This window comes from Nylanderia fulva, unplaced genomic scaffold (assembly GCF_048542155.1).
Source record: "Nylanderia fulva isolate GAGA-0341 unplaced genomic scaffold, ASM4854215v1 Scaffold94, whole genome shotgun sequence".
Classification (NCBI taxonomy): domain Eukaryota; kingdom Metazoa; phylum Arthropoda; class Insecta; order Hymenoptera; family Formicidae; genus Nylanderia; species Nylanderia fulva.
The window spans coordinates 43153-69160 of record NW_028191068.1 but is presented as its reverse complement, the minus strand read 5'-3'; the positions used below and the strand labels follow the sequence as shown (position 1 = coordinate 69160).

General features: G+C 32.5%; 3 protein-coding genes across 5 annotated transcripts; 1 reads left to right on the top strand and 2 right to left on the bottom strand.

Annotated features, from left to right (window-relative positions):
- Positions 1 to 152: 152 nt before the first annotated feature.
- Positions 153 to 10699, top strand: LOC114934067 (uncharacterized). 3 transcript variants are annotated; one of them, XM_029306686.2, is made up of 6 exons: positions 153 to 360; positions 1319 to 3085; positions 4087 to 5798; positions 6385 to 6673; positions 7633 to 7846; positions 9261 to 10699. In XM_029306686.2, the coding sequence occupies exons 2-6, from the start codon at positions 1343 to 1345 to the stop codon at positions 9461 to 9463; spliced, it is 4161 nt and encodes a 1386-aa protein (XP_029162519.1). In that variant the 5' UTR covers positions 153 to 360; positions 1319 to 1342; the 3' UTR covers positions 9464 to 10699. The 3 variants fall into 3 exon arrangements, with proteins under 3 accessions (XP_029162519.1, XP_029162518.1, XP_029162520.1); XM_029306685.2 differs by having other exon boundaries at positions 153 to 424; XM_029306687.2 differs by lacking the exon at positions 153 to 360 and adding an exon at positions 465 to 514.
- Positions 10252 to 12880, bottom strand: Syx18 (syntaxin 18). The gene is made up of 2 exons (XM_029306663.2): positions 12701 to 12880; positions 10252 to 12283 (listed from the first exon to the last, which is right to left on the bottom strand). Exon 2 carries the CDS (start codon positions 12204 to 12206, stop codon positions 11238 to 11240), a length of 969 nt encoding a protein of 322 aa, XP_029162496.2. The 5' UTR covers positions 12207 to 12283; positions 12701 to 12880; the 3' UTR covers positions 10252 to 11237.
- Positions 12881 to 15387: 2507 nt separating this feature from the next.
- On the bottom strand, positions 15388 to 23951 carry LOC114934062 (uncharacterized). Its single transcript, XM_029306676.2, has 9 exons — positions 23867 to 23951; positions 22194 to 22367; positions 21298 to 21449; positions 20810 to 21065; positions 20200 to 20328; positions 19944 to 20076; positions 18813 to 18929; positions 18502 to 18613; positions 15388 to 17885 (listed from the first exon to the last, which is right to left on the bottom strand). The coding sequence occupies exons 2-9, from the start codon at positions 22325 to 22327 to the stop codon at positions 17818 to 17820; spliced, it is 1101 nt and encodes a 366-aa protein (XP_029162509.2). The 5' UTR covers positions 22328 to 22367; positions 23867 to 23951; the 3' UTR covers positions 15388 to 17817.
- Between the last annotated feature and the right edge of the window lie 2057 nt (positions 23952 to 26008).

Here is a 26008-nt window from a genome sequence, read left to right as displayed (position 1 = left end):
AAATTTGATCAAAAAATGCCTAGAACCCTTCTAGGGAATATCTAGTAATTTAACCGACCAATCAGAACCGTTCATCCCGATTGTCCAATTTCGCTCTATTTAATCTTTTCGAACACACCCGTCATCTCATCGCCGACTTGAGGGGCTAAAGGGGGAAGCGCGCGATTGCTTGCCGAGAGCGGCCGGCTTCCTCGGTTGCAGTTTTTGCGCGCGGAACGATCACTTCGTCTCTGTCGGCGCGGTGCGTAGAGCGACCGGAGCGTGTTCGAGGATCTGTCTGTGGCGCAGACCAACGAGATCGCTCCCTGCATCCTCTTTCTAGGATCGCCGCCGATCGCGGAGGCAAATGCGTTCCTTCGAGTAGGTTTGCGACGTAGGTGAACACATATACGAATTCGATCGAAGGGGACGCCGGACATCATCGGTGAGGCTCTCTCTCTCGCCCGCGACTTTTCTACTCCGACTTCCGTCGACAACGCGAAATTGCGTCATCGCTCGGCCAGACGTTCCCGCCGTAACCTTTTTTTGTCGCCATTCCGATAATCCTGTATATATATATATATATATACATATATATATATATATGTATATATTTTTTAATTTGTATATATATATATATTTTTTTTTGTAAGCTCCTTTTTTGCTCCTAAATAATTACACGTGCTCTTAATCGCAAACTTGAATTAAAATTTTTTTATCCAAGAAAAAACTATGATTTAATGCATGTACACGTGTTATTGTATTTTTTTAATTGCCATTTTTGACAATTTTCGTTGCATTTTTAAATTAATTTTTCTGTTTTTTTTTTCTAAATTTTTAAAAATCAAACAAACGTTACGAATGATATTAGCGATTAGGTAAAGGTTGGGGGGTGGGGGGTGAAGGAGCATTAATTATGAATTTTTTCAATTTTTCTTATAAAATATTTTTTTGATTTTTATATATAATGTAACAATTTTTATAATAGTTTTTTATAATTACAAGAATTTGATAATGATGATTTTTATGATTGCATGATTATTTTTATAATTAAATGAGATAAGTCAATATTTAAATAATGCTTCTACAACGTTTGTTGATATTTGCTTGCGATGATTTGTATTTGTTGGCTTGATCTCCAACTTTATAAATATGCCTTATCTTTATATACACAAATAATATTTGATAATATAACTGTAATGTATATATATCGATATCAAAGTTATAAATATTAGAAGATATTAAGAGTGTAGGAAAAATATAATAATATAATAAAATAGAAACAGTATAATGTAATAAAAATGTAATCAGTATAATAATACCTAAATTTTATTTTTAGAATGTGCATCACAATCTATCGATAATGTCAAACTCAGAGGAACCAGATACTTGCGTGCTTGACACGCAAGAGATCAACAAAGGGATCGATGAGGATTCCAAGAAGAGAGGTACCAACGAAAGCCAAAACGCAAGCTGGAACGAAAGCCAAGACTTTCGTCTTGTTGTCGAAGGAGATGAGAGCATGACCGATAATGTGAAGCTGGTGGAAGATAAAGACATCAATCTCCAAAAGTCTGATTCACAACAGATCGCAAACACATCGCAGACAGATGATAAAACAATGGCTGCGCAGCCATTAAATGAAGAGATCAGACATATCGGAGATGAAAAGGCAGAGGAAGCAGGAGATGTCACCAGTGAAATAAAGGATTCGGACAAGAAAGATGAGCTTTCCGACGAGGACGAGATCATCCAAGCTACACCACCGCAGAATCACTCGCCCTCTAGGAAAGGAATTGACATTGCGACAAGTTTGAAGCGCAAAGCTGGCTCCTTCGACGAACCACCAGCTAAAATTGCCAGAACAATATCCGTAGATAATGTAGAAAATCCTGAAAAGCAACCAGAGGAGGAAGAAAGTCATCAGTCTGGCGGTTCTGACGACTCGTATCAAGATTTGTTCAAGAACATGGACAAACATGAGATAATAGAAGAGACTCAGGATCCTAGCAACCAGGAGTTTGCTCAAAACTCTTTGGCCAGTTCTCAGGAACGCGCGACGATCGATAATGACAAGACAGAGAAACCTCGTCACTCGGAACAGGCAGCGGATCAGTCAGAAGAAGTTTTCTCCGAGAAATGTTGTAATGCGGGGAAGGACGAGAATCTAAACGTTTCCAGCAAACTAACCGATGTCAGCGCAAACGACAGCATTCTCGTCAACGCGAATTCCATCAACGAGAGCGACTTGCAGGTGAAAGACCACGACTTGTCGACGGAAGCGAAGAGGGACGCTGATTCGACCTTGGTTACCCTAGACGAGAAATCCGCGACTGAAACTTTAGAGGAGAGATCTGGGAAAGTAGAGGATATGGAAGCATCTTTTGATGAGAGCAACAAGATTGAGCAGACGAATTGCACGGGGAAAACCGTTGAGAAGGATGAGAATAAGGAGATCTCGTCTTCCCAGACCAAATTGCGAAGCAGTGTGGAACTGATATACGAAGGCGCAAGTCAGGCTAGTGCAGGGGATGACAAGAAGCTGGAGGTGGTGCAGATCGACGAGGACGAGAAGACCGTCGACACGTCGGCCGAGGTGATCTACGACGGCAAGAGCAGCAAACAGGAGCCGGAAGTCGTTGAGATCGTCGACGAGTCGCGCGAGGAGAACGACAAGACTCGTCCGGGGTTCTTCCAGGATTCAGGGGAGGGCTCCGAGGTGCAGACCCTGGGAAAGAGCAGCTTCGAGAATAAGAGTGACAGCGATTTCAGCTACAAGGAGAGTATGAAGGAGTCGTCCTTGGATTCGAGACCACTAACGGATAGCAGAATGGTGAACGGTAGCCTGGAATCCAAGAAGAACGACAACCCTGACCAAACCCTGAGCGTGGAATCGGACACCTTCTCCTGCGACGCAATTTTTACGAAAGCTGACAGTAAAGTAGATAGTGTGAAGAAACTGGACAACATCAAGAGCGGTGCCTTCGTATTCAGGGATCCGGATAACATCGAGATCATCAATCTAAGCGATAATGACACGTCTAATGCGGAGGAGAAGAGCAAGTCTGAACCGGTACACAACAGTGCTCCGGTTAAGACTATCCAGGTAGATGGTGCAATAGGTTGATGAAACTGTTTGACAAAAAGAATTATGAGACTAGTCGTTTTTTGGATGCTGAAGACGAATCTGGTTTCCAAATTATTCTATTACATCACTATTTTGAGAAATATTTAATTAAAGTTGCAAAAAAGGACTTTTTTCACTAACTTTGTCATATATTATAGCTACAATATATGACGTGCTAGAGAAGTTTTATTGAAACCAAAATGAAGTATATTATTGTTAGGACTTTCAACCCTCAAAAGGAATTTTTGATGTCCTGCGAATTTTGAAATTTTGATGAAGGAAGTTAGTTGTGACTTGGATCATTGAAGATTTACCAAATAAATTTTAAATATGTTGAGTTAATCTTAAAGGTTTTTCAGGTCAGTGAATACAAATTCAGTGTCAAAATTGTCAAATTCAAAATGGTGGACTTGATATTGCGGATTTATATAAAAAAAAAAAACATTTTAAAAATTTCGACATCCACCATTTTGAATTTGACAATTTTGACATTGAATTTATATTCAATGGCCTAAAAAATCCTTCAAAGCTATTTAGTAAACCGTTAATGACCTAATTGTAAATTACAGTTAACGTCTGCAACACAACTCATATTAACCATAAGCGTTACTAAAAATTATAGTTATAAGTCACATATTATAGTTATAATATGACAAAGTTTATGAAAATAGCTCTTTTTTGCAACTTTAATTAAATATTTCTCAAAATTGTGACGTGATGGAGCAATTTGGAAACCGGATTCGTCTTCAGCATTCAAAAAACTATAAGAAACGACTAGTCTCGTTCTGATTAATTTTTTTGTTGAAATAATAGTGATAATAATAATAATAATAATTATTATTATTATTATTACTATTATTATTATTATCGTATAAAAATATATAAATTGATTATAGACCTAGAAGAGCTGTAGAGAGTTTATCATATTTAAAAAAAAATTTTGCATAAATTATACAAATTTATAAAAAAAATTATTCCAGATGGAGCGGGAAATCGGTCTCTATGTCAGACTGAAGTGCACGATTCACGTGGACGAGAGCACGAAGGAGTGCGTGAGCAAGGAGCTGACGGCGGTGCATTGCGAGCCCGCGGTAATCGACCCCAGCCTGGGTAGGCAGAAGAACGAAGACAGTCAATCTACTCTGTTGGCGGACATCTCCGACAACAAGGACTCGCCGCCCGGTTCCGTCAACAGCAACCCTCAGCTGTACCAGCTGAACCCCCGACTGTCCATCATGTCTTCCATCAGCTCGTCGAGCTCCGCCTTGTCCAGCGCCGCCGCCCTGAACGCGAAGATCCAGAAGAGCCAGGTTTGGTCGCTGGCGAGGCGAGACGTCAAGAAGTCCTTCCAGGACTCGCTGCCGACGCACGAGACGCCGATGACCTACGACCGCGTGACCCGCGAGTGGAAGAATCACCAACTGCTGACCTCGACGGTGCTGAGTGTCGCCAACACGGAGCTCTTTACCGCGAACATCAGCGGCAACGTCGATCTGATGGATCCTCGGAACCATCTTCAGCATCTTAGGAGCAACTTCGTCCGTTCGTCGACGCCGGAGGAGGCTGCGGAGGCCAAAATCGAGCTCACCACAACCCCGAAGAGCACGAAGAAAGGGAAAGCTGTGAAGAGACCCAGGAGCAAAATGGCCAGGTCGAACCAGACCGGCAACAACGTGGCAATCGCGAACGCCGAGCAGACTCCGCAAGCCTCCGCTTCCGTCGCGGAGGCCGGAGACACCCCGTCCAACAGGAAGAAGAGCAGACTGGAAAGTACGGAGAGCAAGGACGTCCTGGCGAATTCGTCGTCGTCACCGTCGAATGATCCGGCTGACGAACTGATCGGCAAGAGCGTCTTCGCCAAGTGGTCGGACAACAATTACTATCCCGGTAGGGTGAGCGATCGGCTCAAGACCAAGTACAAGGTGAACTTCTACGACGGCAAGAGCAAGACCCTGATACCGGATTTCGTGATACCGATACCAAAGATTCTTAGGAACGGTCTGTCCGTGTACGCGACCACGAACGATTACGGCTGCTGCGGCATCATCGTCGACTCCACGAAGTCATCGTCGACGATGAGCAACGGAGACCAGGACGATATCAGTAGCGACACCTACTACACGGTGGAGACCGACGACGGTGAGCGATTGCGCGTGCAAATGCAGGACATCTTCCTCTTGCCCGGCCAGGCTCAGGTGCTCAAGGAGGAGGTGGACTCCAAGAGCTCGTTGCCGAGCACCCCGAAGGTGCTCGGCCAGGTGACCCTGGACAACATGGTGGACGGTAAGCGACGCTCCAAGCGAATCGGTACCCCGGGTTTCTCTACGCCAAAGTCCAAGGGCAGCGGGACCAGCGGCTCGACCAGCAAAACGACCAGCGTCTCGGAGCCTTCGGTGTCCGGCGTGTCTGTCCGGTCCAAGGACAAGGCGATCTCGGAGAACGAGGGCCTGTCGAGCGGCGAGTCGAACGTCGAGTCGGCTGACGACGAACTCGCTCTGAGAGGGGTGCAGAGGGAGATCACCGGGACGTATCAGAAGGGCCCGCAGAGTAGGATCAAGGGCAGGAAGAATAGGAAGAACGCGGAGGATCCGGAGACCGTCGCCAAACTCGGCCCGATCCCGCCCGCCAACTCCAACATCTTCAAGGGCATGTCGTTCATCCTCACCTGCCTGGCCTTGAAAGACTTAGACAGGTAAGGACCCTTGGATAGGGTGTTTTTTTCCCCGCTTCTGCTCTCGTTCATTTGGCAACTTGGCGATTTTAAAAATCCTAGGAAGTGTCTCAGAAAATATTGGTTTAATAAACAAATGTTTCAGACAAAAAGAATAGAGCTTAATGATGGATGATATCTGTTTGACCTTGAGATGATCTTGACAAGCCCGGTCAAGGTCAACATGAAAATATTGATTTAATAAAAAAATGTTTCAGACAAAAAGAATAGAGCTTAATGATGGATGATGTCTGTTTGACCTTGGGATGACCTTGACAAGCCCGGTCAAGGTCAACATAAAAATCTTAATAGAAACCTCTATTTTTTTAATATATTTTTGGAGTTGATGTCGAGAGCTTAAAAAAAATATATATTTTTTGATATCTGTTCGCTCTTGAAAATCCCGGTCAAGATCAACATGAAAATTTTAAATAGAAACCCCTATTTTTTTTCTTATATATTCTTGGATCTGAAATTTATAGTATTGTTGGTGGTAAAAAAACACGTTTATTGTTTTATTTATTTTCTTCTGCACGGTATTTTATTAAATTATCCTACGCTCTTTTAGGAATCAAGATGTAGTGCAGGCTACATCTGGCGTGGAGACAGAAGCCACCGACACGGATACCGAGAACGAGGAGGATTGGAACGTGACATTCGACCGCGATAGATTGCATAAGCAGATCCTGGCTGGTGGCGGCAAGATCTACGAAGAATTCGAGCAGATACCACCGGAGGAGTACAAAAGTACAAAGCTCATCACGAATGTGCCGAACAGGACGACGAAAAGCATACTGTGCTTGTCGGTCAATATCCCCGCGTGCAATCATAAATGGATCATCAGATGCTGTTCAGAGGTAAGTATTTTGAATTTATGCATTTTATATCTCTGTTACATACGTATCTTTCGCATTTTTTGTGTTTCGTCATTATTTTTCTTACTATGAATGTTTTCCAGCAACTTAGCTTTGAGGTTTCTGGGTCCTCACCGCAATGTCAGATTGTGATGTCAGAGGCGAGAAAGCTGTTGATTGATTATAAAGCAAAAAGGATAGTTCTCGAGGCATTTTAAAAATGTGCTAAAGCCATCTGAAGATCTTTTTTATTTTGACATAACATTTAGGAATTTTTAGCTTGTGTTTTCTCGCTTCTGACGTCACAATTCCAATCTGGCGAGGAGCCAGGAGCTCAAAAAAAATTTTTTTAATTTTGAAATGAATGTTTTCCAGCAACTTAACTTTGAGGTTTTTGGGTCCTCACCGCAATGTCAGATTGTGACGTCAGAGGCGAGAAAGCTGTTAATTGATTATAAAGCAAAAAGGATAGTTCTCGAGGCATTTTAAGAGTGTGCAAAAGCCATCTGAAGTGCTTTTTATTTCGACATGACATTTAGGAATTTTTAGCTTGTGTTTTCTCGCTTCTGACGTCACAATTCCAATGTGTCGAGGAGCCAGGAGTTCGAAAAAAATTTTTTTTAATTTTGAAATGAATGTTTTTGAACAACTTCACTTTGAGATTTCTGAGACCTCACCGCAATGTCAGATTGTGACGTCAGAGGCGAGAATTTTTAGCTTGTGTTTTCTCGCTTCTGACGTCACAATCTGGAGCCAGGCGAGGAGCCAGGAGCTCGAAAAAAATTTTTTTAATTTTGAAAAAATTGTAGAATGATAAAAAGTGAAAAAACTAAGAAGCCAACTACAAGTTGATACAATATATGATTATGCATCTTACAATTTTGTTACATTTATCATAATTATATTTTTATTATCATGTTCGCATTATTATCTACTACGATGACAATAATTGGTATTTTTAGGGAAAAATCGTAAGCGCAGCGGAGAACGCGCTTCCGACCGGTTGGAGTTTTCAGAAGAACGCCTATGTGGAAACGTTCCAAACAAGTAAGAGTAAGCCGCTGTCGGAGATGATCGTGATAATTCCCAATTTGATATACGACAGGCTGTTTGTCATACTTTGGGAGAAAGTTTGCGAGAACGCGGGCGCGGTGGTCTTAATCGCCGAGAATTTAGGTATTTATTTCTTTTTTTTACAATATCGCATTCTCTCCTCACTGCAGACGCTAGCTTCTTTCGCAAATCAGATTCATACTTGAACAAATATTAATATATATGTACAGGGTGTCCCAAAATTGAGAAATTGCTGAAAACAATCAGCTGTTATTTTTTTAATGCATGCAATTACTGAGAAAACAAAAATTGTGTTAGAAAGAGGAAAGTCTGCAGTTTCTAATGAACATAAATAAAATGTTTGTATACTAGTTTATTTTATTGGAAAAAGGTTGAAGTATTCATCATTTAAATTTGTACAAAATTCTGTTCTTTTACGAACACTCAAACTTTTTCTAACATGTCATTTGTAATGTTATTGACGATCCTTTTAATAGCTGCTATTAAATCTGGCACGGTTGAAAATATTTATCATTAGTTTATGTGATTTTATGTGATTATTAGCACTTTTTCCATTACTTTTTATCAATAAAATAAACTGGTATACAAACATTTTATTTATATCCATTAAAAACTGCATACTTTCCTCTTTCCAACACAATTTTTGTTTTAATAAATACATGCATTAAAAAATGACAAATGATTAGTTTCATCAATGTCCTATGGGATACCCTGTGTATAAAATTTTTAGAAAAATTAACATACAATTATAAAAATTAACGAAGTAAAGTAAAGAGTAAATAACAGCCAGCCACAGAAAGTGTAAACAATTATGTTCAGAAAAAGAAATTCAATAATTCATATTTGGATCCTTTTTTAGACTGTTGCGCAACAGTCAAATTAATAAAAGAAATTCTATCGTACAAGAAGTAAAACGTCAAGTTATATAGTTACATATGAAAGAATACATATACAATATGTAAATTAAAAGAATATATGTTCCAATATCCAGGGAAACTCTCAACAATTTCAACATTAAATGTAACATGTCTCTTCTATCAAGTCCAGTCATTAGAAAAGATAAAAAAGCAATTATTCGTCAATGCTCAAACATTGCGACAAAATATAATTTTATCATTTGCTTTTTCATATAATTTCTTTCGTTAATTTGACAGTTGATAAAAATTATCTGAAAAAGGACCAAGATATACCTATAGATCATTATTGTTTGTGCCTTGTTCTGGCTCTTATTTTTTACTACTTTATTCAATTTTTGTATTATTTTATTACATAAATCATTATATAAATCATTATATAAATAATGAATATATATATATATATATATATATATATATATATATATATAAATTATTATTGATATATATTATAAATATTATTTATATATATATTATATATACATTTATATATATATATATATATATATATATATATTATATATATATATTTCTTTTTCTAAAATTATTTTAACCGATAACAATACTTGTGCAAGAACTTATGAGATTGCATTAATTTTTAGGAAGCATGGAAGCTATGGATTTCGACAATAATGATGTAGTAGTCGTGTCCAATCGAAAATGCCCATCGTGGGCTGTGGACAGAGCAAATCACTTGAGAATTCCGATACTGTCCACGATGTGGGTGACTCAGTGCTTAATCGAGGGTAAACGTTGTCCACACGATCAGCATCCGCGTTACAGATACAATTACATGCCAAATTAAGAGAGCCGATTATTATTAGTTTATTATTTGTACCCTATGTTGTCTAGGATCAATGTCATTTTGTATAGAATTGTATGTATTTTATTTCCTCTTTCGCAATTTTTAATTTTTTTTCTTCATTATCTCGTACGAAACTGCAAAACGACTCTATCCTGTTGCGAATTACGAGATTTTTCAATTTTATTTTTTTTTACGTGCATCTCTATTATTGTTTTTAATTCAATAATATAATATATATTACACGAAATTATTGTTATTTTTATTATACTTTTCTGGAGAAATCACTGACACAACGATCTATATTCTTTCTGTTTTTACCACTATGTACATTTATGATGTAATATTGATAATGGCCCACATTTGATATGACGATTTAGACTTTTGTAAAATGTATAAAAGTGAATGCGCAAAGTCGTAATTTAGTTTTATATATGATAAGATATAACTTTTACATAAGTATAACAAAAAAATCGTATCTTTTTACGACGACTATCAATGATCGTGCTATCAAATGGCAAAAAATCATTAATTTTTTTTACATTTATATATAAATTGTATATATACATATTTATGTTTATTAATTATATATATATACATGTTTATGTTATAATGTGTATATATATCAATTTATGTGTCAATATATATATGTATATTTGCATATATATAAAATATAGAAAAAATGTACACAACATAGTCCATCGTTTTGGAAGTATGCAAAATCGCTGTGTGATTGTGCTTATACTTTGTAAGAATAGGAAGATGCGAGATTTGATTTTTTTCGTCAGAGAACGTGACAGTTTCATATCAGTAAAACACAACAATTATTCCCCTTTCTATTGATTTATTTTTACAAATATAGACGTCTATTTTGTACGAGATAAATTGTCTGTCGTCGAATCTAATCAATTTAATTATTTTTTACGAATAATGTACCTTGGGAGACGTACATACACACTAATCGCCGACAATTGTCAGGAACGACTCTTCCATATGTTTCCTAGCAATTGTCATAATCAACAAATGCAAAAAAAAAGTGTTGACTGACCAAGCAATGCGGAATGTGTATGTATGTCTCTGTGCGTGCATATATGATAAAATAAGATAAGTAAATTACGCGCATGTACATAAGTAAATATATATAAATATATATACTACACAAATTTTATTACCCATAAGTTAACTATAGCTTATGTACAATGATGTCTGAGATAAAATATAGCAACACATATTTTGGGAGACTATTTTCTTTTTTTTCCTTCCACACAATACACTTGTTTGTCCTTTTTTTACACTTATAAAAAATATAAGTACTGCAAATTGGTACTTTATATAAGCAATCCTTTCTGCTCATTTCTTATGGATTATACCAGTCGAGGAATAACAGAAAGAACGACGTCACCAGAAGAAAGAAGAGGATCCACACTCTGAAACCAGCGTTGCGTTGAATCGCTTGTCGAATCTGTTCATTGGCTTCCTTCACATTCTCCATGGATCCCACCACAGTGGTCATCAGCCTGTCCAGGTCCTTATCCTGATCCAGTACTTTCTCTGTAAAGATCTACTGAAGCTCAGCGATATGCACCACCTTGCTCTCAATCTGCTTGATCTCCTCCGTCAAGTTATTCAGCTCGTTGTACAACAAATTGGTACAATGCATAAAATTTAATATAATCCACCGAATAAAAATAATAATTATCAGTAAATCAGATTATTTCCATTGCACAGATTATTTCAAGTGTTTTTTATATAAACAATGGTCCTTTCTGCTCATTTCTTATGGATTATACCAGTCGAGGAATAACAGAGAGAACGACATCACCAGAAGAAAGAAGAGGATCCACACTCTGAGACCAGCGTTGCGTTGAATCGCTTGTCGAATCTGTTCATTGGCCTCCTTCACATTCTCCGTGGATCCCACCACAGTGGTCATCAGTCTGTCCAGGTCCTTATCCTGATCCAGCACCTTCTCCGTAAAGATCTCCTGAAGCTCAGCGATGTGCACCACCTTGCTCTCAATCTGCTTGACCTCCTCCGTCAAGTTATTCAATTCGTTGTACAACTGCTCGTTCTCGGACTCGAACATCTGCACGTCCTCGGCCGAGGGTTCCTCCTCGTAGGTCAACGTGGAGGACGTGACGTCCTCGTTGATCTCTTGTATCCTCATCGGACTGGACTCGTTGGAGTGATTCTTGGTCTCGCGTTCGTCCAGCGCTCTCCTGGTCTCCAGTCGACGACGATCCGGCCTGGGCTCGGCCTGCAGTCTGGAGATCCTCTGCATCTCCAGAGTCCTCTTCACCCGCATCGCCTTCTGCTCCGAGTAGATGTGACAGACGTTTTTCAGATAATCCTCGATCAGCAGCAGCATGATCTCGCGGTGCTCGACGTTCTGCCGGGTCAGGTCGTCCCCCGTGGACGAGGCGACCTCCCGCCTGAGGTCCTTCACCAGCTGCGAGCAGGTGCTCATGATCCGCTGCCCGCCCACGTCGATCTCGTCGCGCTCCGCGTCCGTCATCCGCTGCGAGGATGACAGGTAGCTGGAGAAGTTCAGGTAGGCCTTGCGATTCTCCAACAGAAACTCGCGCAGCTTCGAGATTTGCGCGACCACCGTCTGGGCCTTCGTGCAGAAGGCGCTCCTCGAGGAGGCGGTCCTCCTCGACGACGACGTCGACGTCGCCGTGCCCAGCTCCCGGTTGCGGGAGTCCACCAGCTTCACGCTGGCCTTGAACAACGCGCTCACGTCCATGATGATGATGATGTTCCCACGTGACCTTGGATCTCTGAAGGAGCTACTGATCGTCTCTTCAGTATCGTTAATTCATTCTGCGAATATTGAAATATGTAAATACACTGGTTTATCTGACATGTGGAAGCCCAAGTAGCAAGCATACGTCATTTTGACGTTCAATGACGTCAGTTTGCCGCTTGGAAGATAGATAAAAGAAGATGTATTTATTTTTATATATATATTTTTTTGAGATTAAAAATTCAAATGCAAAAAAAAAAAAAAAAAACACTTGCTTCTTAGCGTCCTATTTATTTATATTTTCATAAAAATTTTCAAATTATCAAATAATTGTAATTATTCATTATAAAGTAAATTCCATAATAAGGTAAATTAATAAAAACGCAAGCTGCTAAAATTCTCAATATTTGTGTAAACATCAGTTGCTACATGTTTTAGAGGTTACATTAGGTTAGATTGTCACATTATTTGACGTGTCACAGTTTAATACTTGCCTTGCATTTGTTATTAAATTTCTTCAATTTTGTTTGGGTATACCAGAACAGAACATTCTTTCTTTTATAATTAATTTTCGCATAATGTGTTTCTTCAATAATATCAATCGCTTATCAGTATATACATACATACATATATATATATATATATATATATATCGAGTGTCCCACGTGACGTGACACGTGACGTCACAATATATTTACCTGAAGGAGGGAAGGTAAAAATATTTTGAAAAAAAATTAAATACGCGCACGAGTGTATCGATACTATCGATAATCGTCGACTATCGATTGTATCGATACTATCGATAATCGTCGACTATCGATTGTATCGATACTATCGATAATCGTCGACTATCGATTGTATCGATACTATCGATAGTCGTCGCGCGCGACTGTGCTATCGATAGTGACGTCATCGTGCGCGCTTGCAATGGCGAAATTTCTTCTGCGGAGCGCGTCGCACGTCTTCGAGAAAGAGAGAGAGAGAGAGTGTATGTCTTCGAGTTTAATCGAAAATGTACATTAAATGCGTGATTGTAATGTTGTAAATAAGTGTTGTACGGTGACAATATAGTGTATAATTATCGTCATGTAAAAATCTGTGTTTGGAACTCTATATATATATATATATATATGGTATAAAAAAAATCGCCGGATGTGCAAGAAAAGAATCATCCTTACTAAATCGGATAGGATCTCATGGTAAGTTATTTCTCAATATATTGCTATAAAATTACACGTTAATTGATTTCATCATATATATTTTTTCGGCTACTGATGATTTTCGTGACATATGTATATCAATAATTTTTTTCTGGAAAATATTTTTTTTTCCTTAATGACGGAATATAATGTGTGTAAATATATACATGTATACGATATATACTGGGTGTTCATAAAGTCAGTCCTTGTATTTTGGAAACGATTGAAAATTATAAAAAATTCAATAAGGTGCGAAAGTGTTTGTCGCTTTTCTAAATTCTTTTTATATATAAAATATTTAGATTTAATCTTAAAAGTTTTTTTTATTCGAAAAAATCCAAGCAAGACGAATTTAATAAGTTGCTTGCATTTCTTTTTGAAATTGAAAAAAAAACGTTAATGTCAAATTTGAATTTTTTATGGAAAGGATTTAAATGGTCTAATTAAAAAATAAGGGTATGAAACATCCTTATCACATATATATTTCTTAAACCATGAATCAATATTCAGGATTTAAAAAATATATATAATGATAAATATATATCAGAATCATTAAATATTTAAAGTTTGAAGTGTATAATTAATAAGGTAATTATATATACATTTTATTTCTATATAATAAATCTGTTGCACATTTAATATTAAATCTTTTTCTATTATTATACTCTTGACATTTTTATATGTATATTACAATTTCACATACATTATATTAAATGCTAAAAATTTCACTTATCTATAACACAATATAACAGCGATATAATTATTTATTCTTATCAGTTAGATAAAGTAGTTTTTAGAAAATATAAACAACTATTATTTTATGGAAACGCGACATATTATATAAAATATTTTACATACAAATATATTAAGAAATTAGAAACTTAAAATTAATATAGGAATATCGTAGTATTTTTATATTGTGTCTTTCAATATTATATCTTAGTAAGCAAAAAATCATTGCTACACAACGTTATTATAATGATTTTCACTAACATAATAATGTTGTCAAGTATGTAGTTTTTAACATTGTATGCAATATGCAACATCATTATGAACAAACTTTGACATCGATTTAGAGGTTTTGGTAATATTAAAATAACGTTTTTAAAATATTTTATTAATTTTGAAAGCAATATGTTATTAAATAATATTTTTAAAACATTTATAAAACATAAGTTAAAATATGTTTTAAGTATTATTTATGAGTACGTTTATTAAAATATTTTAAACATCTATATATAGGTATAAGTACCGTCTGTCTGTCTGTATGTATGTATGTATGTACGCGAACAACTTCCGCATTTGTGGACCGATTTTTGTGAAACTGGTACCAAAATGTTGCAAACTTTTCGGGGGTGGCTGCTGTGGGTTTTTTTTAATTTTTTAATTTTAATTTTTTTTTCTCAGAGGAGGGTATGTTTAATCTTTTTTTGCAATATTTCTGAACACATGGTATCAAAATGTTGCAAATTTTTTTGGAGATAACGACGATGCGGTTTTTTTAAGTGTTACACCCCCACCCACGCACCCACTCACGCATCCACCCACGCGCATGCGCATTTATGGACCAATTTTCACGAAATTAGTACCAAAATGTTGCAAATTTTTTTGAGAAAACTACTGGTTTATTTTTTTAAGTTTACCCCTCCACCCACGCACCCACCCACGCAATCGTATATTTATGAACCGATTTTTTTTAAATTGGTACCTATTCCGGCTTTTGCCCATCGAGCTTTCTGTTTTACTGCAAAAAATGATTATATTACATAATATTTATTTATAATATTATATTATTATATATAATATTGAGGAGGGAGAGGGAGAGAGAGAGAGAGAGAGAGAGAGAGAGAGAGAAAGAGAGAGAGGGATTAATTTAATCTATATATATAAGCACCGTCCGTCTGTCTGTCTGTCTGTCTGTGCCCGAACTACTTCCGCATTTGTGGACCGATTGTCTCGAAATTGGTACCAAAATGTTGCAAATTTTTCGGGGGTGGCTGCTGTGGGTTTTTTTTTTTAATTTTTTTATTTTTATTTTTTTTCTTCAGAGGAGGGTATGTTTTTGCGAAAAAAATTTTTTTTTGCAATATTTCTGAACACATGGTATCAAAATGTTGCAAAATTTTTGGAGATAGCGACGATGCGGTTTTTTTAAGTGTAACACCTCCACCCACGCATCCACCCACGCATCCACCCACACGCATGCGCATTTATGGACCAATTTTCACGAAATTAGTACCAAAATGTTGCAAATTTTTCTGAGGAAACTGGTGTTTTATTTTTTTAAGTTTACGCCTCCACCCACGCAATCATCCACGCGCGTGCGCATTTATGGACCAATATTTTTACGAAATTGGTACAAAAATGTTGCAAATTTTTTTGAGAAAGCTGCTGTGTGGTTTTTTAAAGTTTTATCCCACCCACGCATTCACCCACGCATTCACACATTTATTCACAGACTTTTTCGAAATTTGTACTCAAATTTTGTTGGGGATGGCTACTATGATTTTAACAAATTTTTATCATCCTATTCATCCACCCACGCACCCATGCACTCATGTGCATACGCATTTATTGACTTGGTCACACCAATAAGTAATTTTAAATAAATTTGTGTACATGTTTGTGATTGCAAAAATTTGCAACATTTTGGTACTAATTTCGTGAAAATTGCATACAAATTAAAGGTTTATTTACACGAATTGCACACATAATCACAAATACGTACACAAATTTTTTAAAAATTACTTCTTGGTGTGACCAAGTCAATAAATACGTATGCAAATGGGTGCATGGGTGCGTGGGTGATAATAGGATGATAAAAATTTGTTAAAATCATAGTAGCCATCTCCAACAAAATTTAACTACAAATTTCAAAAAAGTATGTGAATAAATGTGTGAATGCGTGGATGCATGCGTGGGTGGGATAAAACTTAAAAAAACCACACAGCAGCTTTCTCAGAAAAATTTGCAACATTTTGGTACTAATTTCGTGAAAATTGGTCCATAAATGCGCATGCGTGTGGGTGGAGGTGTAACACTTGAAAAAACCACATCGTCGCCAAAAATTTGCAACATTTTGGTACCAATTTTTTAAAAAATCCGTTCATAAATATGCGATTGTGTGGGTGGATGCGTAGGTGAAAGCGTAAACTTAAAAAACCCCACACACATACACAGAGAGAGAGAGAGAGAGAGAGCGTGTGTCTTAAAGAAAGAGGGAGGGAGAGAGAAAAGGAGAGAGAGAGCATGTGTCTTAAAGAGAGAGAGAGGGAGCGCGTGTGTTTTAGAGTGAGAGAGAGAGAAAGCGTGTCTTAAAAAAAGAAAATAAAATATCTGGGAGAAAGAAATAGATAACATAGTAGTCATCCACAAAAAAATTTAAACATTTATTTTGGTATAAATTTCGTGAAAGTCGAACAACAAATGTGGAAGTAGTTCGCGGTAATACCAAAAAAGAATTAATTTTTTGTGTTTAAACGGATTTAATATAGACTATATGAGGACCGCGCAAAGCGCGGTCCGAATAGAAAGGCTGGCTTTGAGGACCGCGCGAAGCGCGGTCCGAAAAGCTAGTATAGGTATAAGTACCGTCTGTCTGTCTGTATGTATGTATGTATGTACGCGAACAACTTCCGCATTTGTGGACCGATTTTTGTGAAACTGGTACCAAAATGTTGCAAACTTTTCGGGGGTGGCTGCTGTGGGTTTTTTTTAATTTTTTAATTTTAATTTTTTTTTCTCAGAGGAGGGTCATTAGAGTATAATAAAAGGGAAGCATGTAGCAATTTAATAAAAATAGCTTTAATTTATATATTAAATGATCAGGCTATGTAATTTTCCTAATCTGATAATTATTTATTTGTTTGGAAATGACGAAGGAAATTCGAACAAATACAAAGAAATAGCATGTTTAGGGGGTAGCTAGAGAAAATGTCGGAAATAGGATTCTTTGGTGAGCAATAGCAAGTGCTGATAGAACGGACAGCGTAATCAGTCTTCCATTATGCTCATGTGAACGAACCTTTATTATCTAAGATTTTGCTATAAAAGGTGCAAAATTCTTCGATTGCTACTACTTCCAATATTTCCATGCCGATCCCGAAAGAAAAGTGATCTCGAAGACCATCCTTACAAATCAACCGCTTTGTTCGATGGACGACTTATCAGTGACAATGGACACGGTAACAAAAAACTATTTTTTTCCCTTCGATCTCTCTCGAAGGCCCGAAACAAAAAGCGCTCTGTAACAAATTACATCATTTGTCCCTACGCGATTCATCAAAGAGAAAAAGCGAAAAATTATTCAATCTCTTATATCATAACGTTTAGAAAATTTATATAAAATCAACATTTTTAAATATTGATTAAGTATTTCTTGCTTACTGGAATGTTATGAGCAAAACTTATTTTTATAAACGACTATAATATGATGCATGAACCACCATATCTCGGGTAACATCTTTTAGAGATGCGCATCCTGAAAAAAACATTGGCAAAAGAATTTTACTAAATTAAAAAATAAAACAAAAAATCACCAGGGTTGGGTAAGTTAATGATTTTTAATTATTTTTTTAAATCAAGTTAAGTTAAAGTTATATAATTGCTTATAAAATTAATTTAGTTAAGTTAAAAGTTGCACGAACAAAATTAACTCAGTTAAAGTTAAGTTAAGATTAAATTAATTGAAGTTAAATCAAAAGTTAATTTTTAAAAACATTATTTATATTAAATTAGAATTTTGTTCGTTAATTCTTTTAAAATTTATAATATTTTTATATTTTTGGTAATTATAAATTATGACAAATAAACTTAAAAATTAATATTACTTTAATTTAAAAATAATATGTTTATAACTTATTATAAAAAAACAATAATGGTATTCAGAGATAGAACAAAATTTACTTAGGAAAAAAGTTAATTTTAAGGTCGAAAATAATTAGTTTAAGTTCAAAATTAATACATTTTAAATTAATTAAGCTAAGTTAAAAGTTATTAATTTCTTTTAACTTTTAACTATAATTAACTAGTTATTACCCAACCCTGAAAATCACAAATTGAGAAATGTTAAATAACAATTATTCGCTTTGACTTACCAGTTAATGCAAATGCAATGTCGATTTCTCTCTGCATAAGTTCAAGAATCTGTCTAGCACCTTTTTCGCCATCGTATGTCAAACCCCACAACATGGGTCGACCAAAGAATACCTGAGAAAATAAAAAAAAAGCATAAAAAATTAATAAATATGAAAGCCAGGTAGAAGAAATTCTTCAAATAAAATAATTTTAAAAAATCACATTTAAGTAAATACAACATAATATTGATTCATAAATTGAACAAGACTGTTCAAATGCTCTTTCACTCAAATTATTGTAATCTGCCATATTCGATAAATTCGTCATTTACCATTTTTGCGCCCAAAGCCAAAGCTTTTAATACGTCGATTCCTTGAATTATTCCACCGTCCATGTAGACTTCGATTTCATCTCCCACAGCTTTGCTTATTTCAGGCAAAGCTTCGATCTGCAAACGTAATTCTTTTAATAACTTCACAGAGATTCGAAAGTTTTCTTCTTAGACTTTACCCTGAAAAAATCATGGCAATCATGGGCCAATATAATATATGGGAAGAATTTTATTAGTTTATTAAATTAAATATATATATATTTACATTACAATAAAAAATATTAATATCTACCGCAATAAGATTTAAAAAATGTTCGAATAATTTTACTATGTATGTATAGTAAAGTTCAAAGTTAAATAATAACTATAGTTAATTAGTTAAAAGTTAAAAAAAGTTAAAGTTAATAACTTTTAACTAAATTTAATTAATTTTTAATGTATTAATTTTTAACTTCAACTATTTATTTTTGATCTTAAACTTATTAACTTTTTTCTTAAGTTAAATTTTTTAATCTCTGAACACCATTATTATTTTCTTATAAGTTATAAACGTATTAATTTTAAATTAAAGTACTATTAATTTTTTTATGTTCATTTGTCATCAGATGTAGTTACCAAAAAATATATTTCTATATAAAAATAAAAAAATTTTCTTTGTTTTTTATTATAAATTTTAAAAAAATTAACAAACAAAAATCTAATTTAATATAAATAATATTTTTAAAAATTAAATTTTGATTTAACTTCAATTATTTAATCTTAACTTAACTTTAATTGAGTTAATTTTTTGTTCATGCAAAAACTTTTAACTTAGCTAGATTAATTTTATAAGCAATTAACTTTAATTTAGCTTTAAAAAATCATTAATGTAACTTAATTACTCAACCCTGATAAAATTTATTATGTACATACATTATTAATATTTTTTATTGTGATAAACATTTTTTAATTAGATAAACTCTTATAAAATTCTTCCAATACCATATATTATCCCAGAATTGCTATAATTTTTATCAGGGTAAATTCTAAGAGAAAATTCTCTCCGCATTGCTTTGTATACTGTACTGTTTTTAATTGTATAATAAATTTCGCTCACAAATATAATTTTTTCAACAAGAATTATGAACCAACCGTTGCTGGAACACCGTCTATTTGACGTGCACCATGATTCGAAACAATAATGCCATCTACTCCACTTTCTACGGCCAAACGTGCATCTTCTACTGTTAGAATTCCTTTAAGAATTATTGGTAGCGATGTAATTCTACAACAAGTCGATTAGAATAATATTTACATCTGCTCGACGCATTAAATATGAAAATGTGTGAAGAGATTTAATATATTAAGATATGATAAAAAATTTTAATTACTAGCTATATAGTGATACCTTTTAAGCCATTTTACATCATCCCAGGACAGGGATGGATCAAATAATGCAGTAACGTATTCATTGAGACCGGAACCGGTTTTTGCGTTGTTTATTCGTTGTGATAAATCACCTTCGAAATTTGCAAATCTAAAAAATATATAAATATTATACTTTTGTATATTTATAATAAATTTTATTTAAAACTAAAATAATAAAGTAACTATAGTAAAAAAGTAAAGTGAAATATATAATATAGAGAATAACAATTTCTACTTTAAATATGCAAAGTTATAAATTGATCTTGTTTGGTCTTTCTGGGTAAAAAATATAATTCAACAGTTTCGATGAATAAAAGATTTATATATATATATATATATATATATATATATATATTAATTACTTTATTTGTATTCTTTAGAGTTAATAGTGAAGTTTCTATATAATTTTTATCATTTATACATATCCAGATAGCAAGCGATATCATTTTGACGTTGAATGACGTTATAGACGTCAGAATGACGTCATTTTGACGTTTAATATGACATTTAATAAATAGTTACGTATTTTTGCATTTTTTATGTACTCATTTACATTCAATTATCTCTCTATCTGTAACATTTGGAAATACCTTAAGTGACTCGGTAACGCGAATTTATTTTTTATATCGGCTCGTCTATCACCGAAAAAAGGCGCATCGATAGTAAGAACCAGTGCTTTAAAGTCAGCATGTTCGGCGCGTCTTATTAAATTCAGGGTAACATTTCTATCGTTATAAATGTAGAGCTGGAACCATTTTATACCATCCGGAGCGGCTTCCGCCACTTCCTCTATGCTACTCGTCGATATCGTTGAAAGAATAAAAATCGTTCCTGCTTCCTGTGCGGCTGCAAATTGATAAAATATCTCGCAAGACTTTAATTAATTATTCTAGATAATTATTTAATTTTATTTATTAAATTAATAAATTAAAAATAAACAAAATAAAATAAGGGAAAATCAAAATTGGTATAAAAAAAATATATATTTAAAAAAATGTTTATATAATTTGCAATTAGCAGCTACACATTTTTTTCTGATATTCAACAAGTATATTTAACAAAATATCTATTTAATTACCTCTTGCATTAGCGCATTCTCCATTGGGATGCGCCATACGTTGCATTGCGGTAGGTGCAACTCCCAAGGGCATTGAAACTTTGTGTCCCAATACTGTTGTGCTTATATCCCTTCTGGAGACGTCTCGTAAAAATCTAGGACGTATTCTGTAACTGTAATGATAAAAAGAGTGAATTGAGATTGATTAAAAATTGAATAATCGATTAATAATTAAATTCAATCTTAATATAAGTTGCACTCGGTATATAAAAAATTTTATATTTTCATATATAACAATATAAAATTATATATAATTTATATAAATCTTGTACATATAATATAAAATTATATATAATATATATAAAATCCTGTATATATATTTTATGTATAATTATATATATTATATTATATATAGTTTTATACGTATATATATATATATATATATAAAATTTTATACGTATATATATATATATATATATAAAGAGAGAGAGAGAGAGAGAGAGAGAGAGAGAGAGAGAAGTAAGTAAACATTAATATCAAATTATATATAATTATATAAGTAACATGAAATTATTTATAATATATATACATAGGTTATACAGAATTTTATATATTTTTATATAATTTTATATATTGTTAATATCTGAAAATACATATATAAAACAATATATATATATATATATATATATTGTCATATATTCTCTTAATATAAAAGTGTATTTGAAAAATTGTATATATATATATATATGCAATATAAAATATATCTAGATAGATTATATATAATTATTAAATAAATTATATAAATATTATATAAATATATCTAGAAAGAGAGAGATTACATGTATAATTTTTTAAATATATAATTATTTTTTATTTCTCTTGTAAAAAAGTTTTTTTATTCTGTTTTAACTTTATACTTTTTGAAAGCCTCTCTGTTCAATTTGACGCTAAACTCTTCTCCGGCACCGCTTTTGTAATAATCTCTCACAGGAGGAGGCAAATGTTCCAGAGCATATTTCTCGTAATCCTCGACGCATACATAAGCTGCCATTTTATTGAAATAAGATGATATTAATTCAATCAGTTGCAATCTGTAACAAAAGTACAGTTATGATATTAAAATATTACGATATTTTGTCTAGGAAAAAAATGAAACGTTAGAAAAATTTATGAATATGTTTTCGTTTCATAATTTGTATCAGAATAATAATTTTAAAAATATTCTTGAAGAAACACAAATTATATAAAAATTATAAAATAAAAATTTATAATTATAAAAAATATAATTATAATTAAATAAATTCAATCATATTTTATCTTTTTATGAATTTTATTTCTGCAAATTCACACACGACCTTAATGAATGATTTATTACCTCATGTACAACGCATAATCTTCTTCATATTATAATTCTTATCATCGTAGTTTAATATTACAAAGTGTTACAGAAACAAAATTCTAAAATTTTGACAATATTGCAATAACATTGAGAAATATTCAGAAACATAAAAATATAATTGGTTCACATACACAAAGAAAATATTATAGTATTATATTATAATATAAATATTATGTTATATAGTATTCTGTGCACTCATATAAATCGACTCTATCTTCCTATTTTAAGGATAAATATTCAGTTAAATTTCAAATGTTTGATTTTTTATGAAGAAGCTTTTACGGTAATATTCTGATAAGTAAATTGATAAAATTTTGGATAGTAATTTTTGTATTCATAGAACATGAAAATATGAAGAAAAATAATATTTTTATTCAATAATATATACGTATTATATGTATATTTTATAAAAAAGTACTGCAATTATTCAAATATTTTGACATACAAACAAATATAATTTACAATTTTTATATTCTAATTATGTCATATTGTATCTTTATGATAAATGTTGTAAAAGAAAATTTCCATGTAATTTTTACTATAAAATTTTCTCCGTGTATTAATATACATATTTCTGAGATAAAGTATAAAGAAACTTCTAATGTAGTAAATTCAAAATATGTACGCATATATTATACTATATAGATTAGTATATATTCTCTTAGATTTTATAATTCTATTATAATATATTTATATTCTATTATATATTTATAATTATTCGTATATTATATAAATTATATAATATATAATACATATAATATATAATATATTATATAAATTAATTTAATTGTTATGTGTACATTCTCTTATAATTTGTATAAGCGTTTTCAAAATCTGACACAAGAAAAATTATAATTATCAACAGATTGATAATTTATAGCACAACAGTAAATACATAGAATGTTGTGTTGCACGATCAAGATATTTAATTTTGCATATTTATTAATATCATCATTACGTTTAATATCATTTTTGTTAGACTTCACTTCCAGTTTGATTCATAACGCAATATATAGCGATACTAATTATAACTAATATATAAATTATAATATATAATATACACTAATATAACTAATATATATAATTTTGATCGACAGCATCGAATATTCGCAAATAAAAGAATCTCTTTTTTGAATTAATCGTTTAAGTATAAGATAATTCTCGTTGATTTTAAAAATCGAAGAAACTTACTGTTCGGATAATTCGCTGTCTTCATCTGCTCATCACAATCTTTAACAGACGACTGACTGTTTTCGAGTAAACTTTTCCTAGAGATAACACAGTGGCAGCTCAGTCTCAGCCAAGATAAAACTGCACTTACGTAATATCGGTTATTTCTCCATCTGCAAATTTTATGCGCTGTAACATAAATACATCGACTGTCTTCTTTTTTTTGTAAAGGATAAATTGATAATATTTAAACCCTTAATATATTTTGGATAAAAATAATATTCGAAATTAAATAATTTTTCGACAAATCGATAACATTTTTTTCCATCATCATTTTTCATATATTTTATTATCCAAATCTCATTGTTTTTAAAATACAAGAATTGCGATCGAAAATCCGAGAAGTACGTGAAGATAAAATCGCGAGAAAAAGACGTTTTCTTAGTAGCTTTTCATCTGATAACTCGTTATTTTTTTTTCGTAAACACAAAACAGTGGATGATTTGTAACAAAATAAAGAACTTAACAAAAATATTTACAAGGACAAACATATTTAATTATTTTGTGTAATTGACGCGCTTGTACGTAAAGCAAATATACCGAAATTATTAAAATTAAACTGAATATATTTATAACGTTAATCATTTTTAAGACAATGTTATTTCGTAATAAAATTAAATTGGTTTTATCTTATATTTCTCGATTGGCGAAGCATAGTGAATATAAATCTCTTTGATTGCAAAAAGCATAGCGAATTAAAATGATTAATATACATGATTTAATAAGTTTTATTTTATATGAAAAAATTGTACTATATTAATTTATTATGCATTCACGTTTGATTTACTTGAAAAGGGCTGCAATGACAGCCGAAACGTTGTATTTTAACTAATTATTTATAATAAATGATTGCCAGTTTAGTCGAATTTTACCATTGAAAAAAGATTTTTATTAATTATTAATGGCGAACCTTAAGAATTATTATCTGAAAAAATGGTCTTTTATTTACATATAATAAATTGCACAGATTTTATTGTCCAAAGTTTTTTATTACTGTCAAATATTTAATTGTTACATAATCAAACTAATTAAACGTATATTTATCGTATTTCATAAAATCAAATAAGAAATATTTTTATATTTAAGAAAAAACAAAAAATAATAAAACATATATTAAATGATTATTAATAGATGTTATATTTTGATATTATATTTGATGTTATATTGAATAAAGTTTTCGCCAAGTTTGTGTAGTCAAGCACAATGTATAACAAAAATCGCATAGTAACAAAAATATTAATTAACATTAATTCAATTATCGATATGCTATAACTTTGTATTTGCTGATATAAGTAAAATAATTTAAAAATTAATTTACTTATATGCAGACCCAATAATTAATCTGTGTTAATAATGAAGTTATTATAAAAGACTTGTTAAAAAAGGTTAAAATTAGAATATTACAAGCATAAAACTATCAAAAATATCACATCTCATAAATGACACTTTACCTTTTATATATGTATAAAACTTAATATGCTTAAATTTATACTTTATTGCAATTCTAAATAAATTCGTCGGTTAAATTATATACATGCAAAAAGAAACTAATATGAATGTATAACAGTTTATAAAAAATATTATTTAAAAAATTAAATCAAATAGATCCTCGTCAAATAAGCATAAAACATTATCATATTATAATCATTTATAATTGTATAGACATAAGAATTTATAGTGTAAAAGCCATTAATAAACAAATACATATTATATATATATATATTTATTTATATTAATATATATATATATATATATATACATATATATATATATATATATATATATATATATATACATATATATATTATCGGTTAAATTTAAATATGTTCACTAAAGATTAAAAATTATTTTTCATTCCAAACATATTTCTAAACTCATATATACTTTAAATTCCAATGTCTGATACCTTCTGAGACTTTCTGTCATTTAATTACCCAGATAGCCACAGTAATTATCAATGACATCAAAATGCATCATTTTGATGGCAAATAATGCATTTTGACATCAAAATGATGTCATAATAATTACTGTGGTTATCTGGGTAATTATACAAATTTAAACCAGTTATATATTTAATCACTGCAAAATCTGAAAACTACTTAG